At 36.9% G+C, this 10,000-nt stretch overlaps 1 protein-coding gene across 1 annotated transcript in view; it reads right to left on the bottom strand.

Annotated features, from left to right (window-relative positions):
- The window catches only part of TMEM237 (transmembrane protein 237), a 122,208-nt gene that overhangs the window by 98,109 nt on the left and 14,099 nt on the right, over positions 1-10,000 (bottom strand). The window contains exon 4 of the mRNA XM_053713287.1: positions 5,948-6,068. Within this exon, the coding sequence (XP_053569262.1) occupies positions 5,948-6,068 (121 nt within the window). The remainder of the gene's footprint in view (positions 1-5,947; positions 6,069-10,000) is intronic.

The raw sequence follows: 10,000 nt of genomic DNA, 5'->3' as shown, positions 1-10,000 counted from the left end.
TTTTCTAAATTAGAACTATTGAGGTTTAAGGAGACTAATTTGTGGTGGGATATAGAGTTCTTAGAACTCTATATATCTGAACGCAAAATACCTAGGGGATTAAGAATGAAAAAATACCCCTCCTTTGCGCTCAGTAATCCAATATTTATGGAAGAATGGAATGAGAATTTAACCAACTGCTCTATAATATTGATGAAACAGTTATTAAACCACAAAAAAGTAGAAAGGGAACAGATCTTAGTTGAAATTAACAATGTTATTGAGACACTTAAACCCTTTGAATCCACTCAGAAATATATTGACTATACAAAACAACTAATTGAGACAATTGATAATCTTGACACAGTTCTATCTGAAAGAAAGGTACAAAAATACCAGAGAGATGTTAAAGATTATGAATTGAATATAGTATACTCTTGGCAACAACATAAACCGGCTAGATCAAATTGGTCATCTAGTAAGGATAATAAGAACAAAAATAAAAATAAAAAAGGCAACAAAAATAAGTCACACAAAAGCAAACATGTCACTTTTTCAAGTATAGACACTGATGGTCAAGACACTAGTGCTCAATCATCAGAAGGAGAACAGTCACAAGATCTCCCTGTAGCAGAAAAGACCAGTTTAGATTCAAATCCTAATAGAAAAATGTTAAAAACTTTGGTTAAATCACCAGCCCAAACTAGCACCCCAATAAGACCATCAGATAAAGTTGTTAATGATCAACGTGAGTCTACCTTCCGTTACCCCAGCAGAGTCAGAAAAAATGTAAAGAAGTAGCGGTTATCAACCTCTCTGATTATAATTTGTCTAGCACAGAAACTAATTTGTTAAATAAAGGCTTGTCATATGCACCATCACATCATTTTGATTTTGTGAACACACTTATAGACATTAATAGATTTGTTCGCAAGATTGTCTTGAAAAGACATTTCAAAGACAATCCAATAGATCACTTACCTCTAACAACTCATGTACCTACCAAATATGATACTGTAGGACTTAGGTATGCAGATTTGCTAGATCTCACTAATCTAACTTCTTTACAGCAGGAATCTATTAGAATTCCTGACACTTTGGTTGACAATTGCACATCTTTTAAATTTAAAAACACATCTCACTTTTACCCAATTCATGCTAGACATCACCTATTAGATATATACCAGAGAGTAGTAGAAAAGGAACTTACTGACTTATTTAGAAACACAGAGAATAACCCCTTTAATATACCCAGGGACAACCTTACCCGACGGCAGAGACAAGCACTAATTAGACTTCAAAAAAATAAAGACCTTGTCATAGTCCAGGCTGACAAGGGAGGGGCGGTGGTGGTTCTAAATAAAAAAGATTACATAGGTGAAGTTGAGAATCAATTGAGTGATTGTATGTTATATACTAAACTAACATTCAATCCCACCACCTCCTTCAAAAATAAACTTAGTCATTTGTTGGACCATGCAATAGAACACAATTTCATGACTAGAGAATTAACAGAATATTTATATGTGGAAGAACCGACCACCCCATACTTCCGTATTGCACCCAAAATACATAAGGGACTTAAGAACCCCCCTGGACGACCCATTGTTGCCAGCAATGGGTCTTTGTGCAAAAGATTGGGTGGTTGGCTCGACCACATCCTTCAACCAATTATGGTGGCTCTCCCTGGATATATTAAAGACAGTACACATTTGCTTACACAAATTACAGATCTTACGTGGAATGATTCCTATGTATGGACTACTATTGACGTGACTGCTCTATATTCTAATATCCCCCATTCAAAAGGACTAGAAGCCATTGATTTTATGCTACATAGATACTCAGATTACAGTCATGAATTTATAACATTCATTGTTCAGGTAACTGAGTTCCTTTTGAAACATAATTTTTTCATCTTTCAGGGTACTTATTACCTACAAAGACGAGGCACGGCGATGGGGGCAAAATTTGCCCCAGCCTTTGCCAATATCTATATGGGGTGGTTAGAACTTAATATGATCTTCTCAGATTCATTTCCATATAAAAACAATATCATACTTTATGGTCGTTTTATAGACGACATTATTGTTATCTGGGAGACTAGGGATAGTTGTAATGCAGATAAATTAACAGAATATCTGAATGAAAATGAATATAATTTGACATTTACAGCACAGACACATAATTATACTATTGACTTTTTGGACCTGAATCTAAAGGTATCAGACAATAAAATTTCCACATGTACTTATCGTAAACCCCTGGCCAGAAATACAATACTGAGAGCCGATTCTTGCCATCTCGACCACCTTAAGAGAGGCATACCGAAGGCCCAATATTTGCGCCTTAGGAGAAACTGTACAGAACTAACAGAATATTGTTCCCAGGCTAGAGAATTGACAAATAGACTGACAGATAGGGGATATCAAAGAAACTTATTACTACAAACAGAAAAACAAATAGCAACTCTAGATAGACAAGACTTACTACAAGGAAGGAATAATCTGGAAAGGAACAAGAGATCTAATAGGGCTGTAATGACTAGTCAAAATCTCCTGTTTGTTACACAATTTAGTAAACAATATAATCAGATTTGTAGTATAGTCAAGAATAATCTAACCATTTTAAAAGGTGATGAAGCTCTAAAAGACATCTTAACATCTGGAATTAAGTGCATAGCACGAAAAGCCCCTACCATAAGAGAAATAACTAGTAAGCAATTCACTGAAAAAGTAACAGGAGGCTCCAATTGGCTAAGTCTAAAATCAGGATGCTTTAAATGTGGCCATGTACCATGTAAAGGGTGTACAAGCATAACTGTGACAGACACTTTCTCCTCACATGTGACGAACCAAACATTTCAGATTAGGGACAGGATTGATTGTAATTCTCAATATGTAGTTTACTTGGTTAATTGCCTATTTTGTTCCTGCCAATATGTGGGCATAACTACTCGCCCACTGAAAGATAGGATCCGTGAGCATCTGCGCTCTCTGGATGAAAAAGAGCCTAGAACACCTGTAGCTAAACACTTCAGACTCCATGGTATAGGTTCTAGATATTTCTCATTCATAGGCATTGACCTGATTAAAAAACATCCCAGAGGAGGAGATAGGGAAAAAAGCCTAAGGAAAAAAGAAGTCTTTTGGATTGTAAAATTACATACAAGAGCACCTGAGGGCATCAACAAGAGGATGGATGTTGATTTATTTGTTGAATAGGCCCCATGCTATCTTGTTATCTAATTCTTACATAATCCCTTTATTGATTTGTCCAAAAAAAGTGGGCTAAAGAAGTGAGCTACTATAAAAACTAGTTTTTGACTGTTCCCTAACTAATGAATATGAATAAATAAACAAATATAACTCATTAGTCCCCTAGCCTGTTCTAACTAAGAATTTAAAATTAAAAATTAAAATGTATTTGAAAAAAAGTAAAATTCCCTCATTCAAAATTAGATCTTTTTCTTTTCTTTCTTATTTATTAACTTTACATACATATTTTATTTTTTATTTATTTATTCCTTAGGGTTAATAATATTATTTTGTTTAAATATATACTTTTTTATAACATGATATATAAAAAAATATTTATTGTGTTCCCTTGCTTAGAGAATATGTTTTCAAAACATTTTTTTATTTCCTTTTCCTTTTCTATAAGAGATAGCTACAAGGTTAAGATTGGATCTATAATTAGCTATCTAATTTTCATTTACTATTTTGGAAACAAAGTTTATATCTTCATTTATATTTTTATTATCACTTCCATGGTTCATAACTAGTACTTTGTGTCCCATCCTCACTTATTAGTATTATCTATTTATTTATTTATTTATTTATGTTTAGATCCTTAAGATTATTAGTTATTGCCACATTTATGAATTGTATTTTTTCTATTGCCTATATAAAAAATTGTTATTAAATATATCACGATATATGTTTATACACACTTATAGATTTCCAAATATGAAATGTTAGAATTTAATTATTTACACATATATGTTTATTTATAAGAGAAAGATTGAGTGGATGCCTTGTGTACAGCAAACGACCCTATCATATACCACAGGTGTAACTGTTGATATGCTTCAGGATAGTTTTCCAATGTGAAAGGCACACTGGTCTAAAGAGGCTGCTCCAGGTGGTAAATCGCCAGAGAACTAGCTGATGAGCTGTTGTTTGTTCCTGTTAGAGCGCTTCTCTCTTCTGTATGCAAATTAATTATGACCCTAGGGAAGTCTCCCTATGGGTGTTAGGGGCAACCAGATATGGACTCCTTGGCCAGTGCTTGCTTAGAGGAATGTGGCTGCACCTCACCGATGAGGCCCAATAGGCCGAAACGATCGTCTGGGGTTGTCATGTTCCTTGTTCAAAGGAGAATTGCCTGGTATTTCGGGGCTGGACTGACCTTAACTAGCGGGATCAGACTGATATGCTTCAGGATAGTTTTCCAATGTGAAAGGCACACTGGTCTAAAAGAGGCTGCTCCAGGTGGTAAATCGCCAGAGAACTAGCTGATGAGCTGTTGTTCGTTCCTGTTAGAGCGCTTCTCTCTTCTGTATGCATATATATATATATATATATATATATATATATATATACACACACACACACACACACACCAGTATATATACATAAACTGTTACTGCACTGCTGCTGGATAGCCCTACATGCAGGCATAGCCCAGCCGAGGAAGTATAGCCGTACAGTGTAAAGCGCCTGTCCTGAAGGGCTTAATAATGTGCTATATACCCTGCACATCATCTGTCATTAAGGAGTTAAATACTTAACTTAAAACAAACCATCATACTTTTAACAGAGTGTAGCTTTAATGTAATTTTACATGAATCATGTGCACAAGCGTTTAGGGCTTAAACATCAAGAAGGCAATGGTGCAGCTGGTGTCATCTAACTCTACAATTAGTTTTACGGAAACTGAGCAAATCTACCAAAGTACAACATCTCCTCCCCCTTTTCTCAATGTTTTGTATCGATCAGACAAGTAAAGTAAAAGTAATTAGTTAAAAGTGCAATTCTGTAGGACAGTGATTTTTAACCTTTTTTTTGCCGTGGCACACTTTTTTACATTAAAAAATCCTGTGGCACACCACCATCCCAAAATGTTAAAAAAAATCACACATTGTAGCCCAATACAGCATATATATATACACACATACACACAAACACACACACACTGTATGTATTGTGCTGTTATGCCATGCCTCCTACAAACTACCCCTGCACTGGGAGTAAAAAACAAGCAAAGTTTAAAAAATATGTCACACTGTTGTCAGTCTGCTGCGGCACACCTGAGGATCTCTCACGGCACACTAGTGTGCCATGGCACACTGGTTGAAAAACACTGCTGTAGGAGGTGCAGAGGCACAATGGAGATACACTACTACTTCTCTTTCTGCCTGTTATCTGAACACGCATTGGTAGGAGTTGGCCATAAACCCAGCAGCCTGAAACAAGGCAATTTGCACAATTAACACTCCTTTAATGTTATAGGCTATCCTCTCTGTGTTGAAAGCACAACCCATGCTGCAATCTTCACTACTATGTTCAGCAGGGAGTTAATCAGCTTGCACACATAAAAAACAGTCTGCAGCTGTGGCTGACAAGCACTACTAAGCTGTGATCCCTGCACGTCTCCCTTGCCAAAATGTGACTTAAAAAAAAAGTACTTAACAAGTTTAAGAGTAAATGCTACATTTATAGCGATTGCGCTGTCTGAGCTGCAGGACTTTACTTATGTGTTTAACTCCTGGGGAAACAATTGCAAAAATTACATAATCGAACACAAAATTAAATACTCTTACTTAAAATATCCCTTTAAGACCAAAATTAATAAAAATCCTCATATTTAAAGTTATTTTAGAATTTGTACAATAATAAGCAAGCCGGTTTTAAATCAAAACAGTGGCGTATAGGCACCAGAGCTCACCATCCTATTTCTGACTCACTTGGCCCTTCGACGGGGTTTACGGGCTACAGTCTCCTCCAAGGGCTGAGAATCTGCTTCGTTTCCATTCTGCACTACAGTTGAGCTTGAAACGTCTTGATGAGAAAATGAGGTTTCAGCATCTGGTAAGGAAAGACAGAATTAAATGTTCCTGTTGCTGCAAAAAGGTGCGATGAAACGTATATCACAAATTACACAAGGTTGACAACAACCAGTGGAAATGATATATTAAAAGGTAAAGAAAAGTCAAAATTAAACGTGCATGATTTAGAAAGAGCATTTCATGTTTAACAACTATTTAATTCACTTCATTTACTAATTTGCTTTTTTCTGGTTTGGTATACATTGTTGACTAGTATAGGTAAGTTGATAGGAGCTCTAGACTAGAGCATATCTTTAGCATTTCCTGCTGCTGTTATTAAGTGACATAGAGAGCAGTCCTGCCCGCTCTCTATGTACAGAGAAATGCGGGCTCCGAGACAGAAAATGATACGGATGCGCATATGCTCTTCCGCCGCTCCAGTGTAAACAACGATTCATTGTTTACTTCTGGAGCGGCGAGCAGTGGATGACATTGAGTTTTTAGCCTTCATTTACAGAGCGTTATTGCCCTGCATTAACAAGCTATTAAGTTATAAATGAGACTAATAATATTTTCAGACAAAACACTTTTTTAAAAGATTTAAAGGGACACTGAACCCAATTTTTTTTTCTTTCGTGGTTCAGATAGAGCATGCAATTTTAAGCAACTTTCTAATTTACTCCTATTATCATTTTTTCTTCGTTCTCTTGCTATCTTTATTTGAAAAAGAAGGCATCTAAGCTAAGGAGCCAGACAATTTTTGGTTCGGCCCCCGGACAGCACTTGTTTATCGGTGGGTGAATTTATCCACCAATCAGCAAGAACAACCCAGGTTTTTCTCCAAAAATGGGCCTTGCATCTAAACTTACATTCTTACTTTTCAAATAAAGATACCAAGAGAATGAGGAAAATATGATAATAGGAGTAAATTAGAAAGTTGCTTAAAACTGCATGCTCTATCTGAATCACTAAAGAAAAAATTCAGTTCAGTGTCCCTTTAAGTATTTAGAGCAGATAGTTTTCAGTCTCACAAAAGTCAATACATTTTTGAAATATAAAATTGTATACTTATTTACTTAATTATAGACGAAGCAGAATATAATGATCATTTTGTGCAGTTTGTATATTAATTATATCAATTTGATGTATAAACAAGATCCATAACAAGTTGAATAAATGTACTCTTTAATAGTAGTGTGACTCTGCTGTTTTTTACGGACTGATTCTCTGCTATCACCGATGTAAGCAGTGCAGATTGCGCATCAGTGCAACATGCCCGCGCACGGAAACCATGAGTCCTATAGTAATCAGAGTGCATGAGCATCCCTGCAACTAGGTTTTTTTTCTGGTAGTGCCATACAGCAAGCATTTTTATTGGCTAGATACACAATATGTCATAAAGATAAAAAAAGCCACATTAGCAAAGGGTGGATGGAGGAACAAATAAAGAGTGAGAATAAAAAAATGATGAATGACATTAAAATTAAAAAGAGAGATTGTTTAGATGAATATTTGCAGATATGGCAAGTTTACCCTCACTTTAACAAAGGACTACCAAGAGAACTAAGCCCAATTGATAATAAAGTAAATAAGAAAGTTAATTAAAATGGAATGATCTATCTAATCCATTTAAGTTTATTTTTATTTTTTTTTTTTTTATTTTATTTATTTTTTCTTCAAAGCTTTATTAAGAAAAAGCAATAACAGTACATACATCGGAAGGAAAAAGTTACAAGATAAAAATTAAGCATTTTGCATGCAACAGTGGAGAGTCCATAGTCATCTATGTCTAGATTTTTAAAACCAGATAACAATACACATACTGTTTGAAAGTTTAAAAAGGTTTTTGTTTTTTTTTTAAATAGTGTCCACCATTGGTTACAAGATCCCACGAGTATGCACTCAAACTGATAATACATAACAAAAGCAGTATAATAGTTATATAAAGTCTAAAAGATAACATGAGCTCGACGTGGGCTTTAGCACACACTGCCACGTCGAGAGTGTAAGAAGAGAAAAAGAAGAAAGAAAGAGGAGAGAAGAGGAAAAAGGGAGGGAAGAAAAAAAAAAAAAAAAGGGGGGGGAAGGGGAGAAACAAGGGGTGCGAAGGTGTGGGAGGAAAGGTAATACTAGTGTATTCCCGTATAGGGAGGTTCCAAAACTAAGCCCCTAAGCCCAGCGAGGGCCGCCAGATCCTCAGCACCGAGTATCGTTCTGAGTGTTAGGTCGTAAGTCAGCGATCACTGGTTTCCATTTTTCCAGCATATACTCATGCAATTCTATTTTGTCATCCCTCATATATCTGAATCTTTCTAGCTGCAAAAGTGTATCTACCTGAGACGCCCAGTCCTCTAATGTAGGGATGTCCGTCTTCTTCCACCTCCTAGGGATCAGGGCTTTAGCACTATTGAGCATTATAAAGAAAAGGTGTTTAGAGGGTTTATCTTTAAATTTAGGAAGGTCGTGGAACAGCAGAAGGCTGGGCGATCTCGTTAGTGATATGTTAAGTGTGGTCTCCATCACATCTAAAACTGACTGCCAATAAGGCCTAACGGGACCACATTCCCACCAAATGTGAAGGAGGGTGCCACGTTCTCCGCAGCCTCGCCAGCACTTCCCATCAGTTTGTTTGTATATTTTCTGAATTCTGTCAGGTGAAAGGTACCACCTAGACAGATATTTATAATTGGACTCAATTACCCTTGCTGAGACCGAGGCCTTCACATGAGTGGTTAGGATCTTATGCCATTCCCCATCAGTAGGGGGGGGGCTGAGCTCCTTGTTCCAGCGTCTAACATAGTCAGGGAGAGGAGTTTCTTTATTTGAAAGGATCAAGCGGTAGGCTATAGAGATCAAATGTTTCGGTGTGTTCGGAAGCAGGCATAGGGATTCCAGGGTGGTCGGTTGTCTAGTCACATCACCTGATCCTTTGTATGTCAGTAGAAAGTGTTGGAGTTGCGTATAAAAAAACCAAGGAATGTTAAGTCCAGTGTGCGCTAAGTCTACTCTATCCTTAATTCTTTTGTGTGTCAGAAGGCGGTGAAAAACCACTTGTGTAAGTCGGGTTTTATCTATGAGCAGCCGCTGTGTACAAGTGAAAGGTATATCTGGATTATCTATAAATGGTGTAAGTGGTGAGGGATTTGAGGTAATGTGTGGGTAGTCCACCAGGGTTCTATCCCACTGTGTATAAAATTCTTTAAGAAGGGGGAAATTCTCCAGCATTTTGGGCCTGAATTTGGCGGAGGTCCATCCCAGTGTACCTAGATTCTGTACTCCTAGAATTGTTTTGCATATTTGGACCCAAGTTTTATCTATAGAATTATGGCACCATTCAACTTGATGCTGGAGATTGATAGCTTTCCTGTATGCGATTAGGTTAGGGATTCCCAGTCCCCCTTTCTCTTTTGGTAAGTAAAGAGTTCTCCTTGCAATTCTTGGTTTAACTCCTTTCCAAATAAACTCCTCTATTATCCCTTGGAATCTGTGTAGAAAGTGTGTAGGTAGTGGGATCGGGAGAGTCTGAAGGTAATACAGTATCCTAGGTAAAATGTTCATTTTCACAATGCCAACTCTTCCGAGCCAGGAGACCGGTTTGTTTCTCCAGGAGGAAAGATCCCCTGTGATTTCGGTAAGTAAGTTTGAGTAATTGGCCTCGTGTAGTGTGTCTGGTGTAGGGGTAAGGTTAATACCTAAATATTTAAGAGTACGGGTTTGTATGCGTAGTGGACACATTGAAGAGAGTTGACAAATGTCTGCCTGGGGGAGAGTGATATTTAATATTTCTGATTTATTTTTGTTTAAGTGAAAATTTGAGAACCGCCCATACTCCTCAAATTCACACAGTGCCTCTGGAAGTGAAGTTAGTGGTTCCGTTAAAGAAAGTAAGACGTCGTCCGCGTACATGGACAATTTATGCTCATGATCCCCTATCCGTAATCCCTTAATCTTCCCATTATCCCTAATCTTCTG

Source organism: Bombina bombina, chromosome 1, assembly GCF_027579735.1.
Source record: "Bombina bombina isolate aBomBom1 chromosome 1, aBomBom1.pri, whole genome shotgun sequence".
Taxonomy (NCBI): Eukaryota; Metazoa; Chordata; class Amphibia; order Anura; family Bombinatoridae; genus Bombina; species Bombina bombina.
Note: the sequence above shows the minus strand (reverse complement) of the source record. Positions and strands in the feature narration are given on the sequence as shown.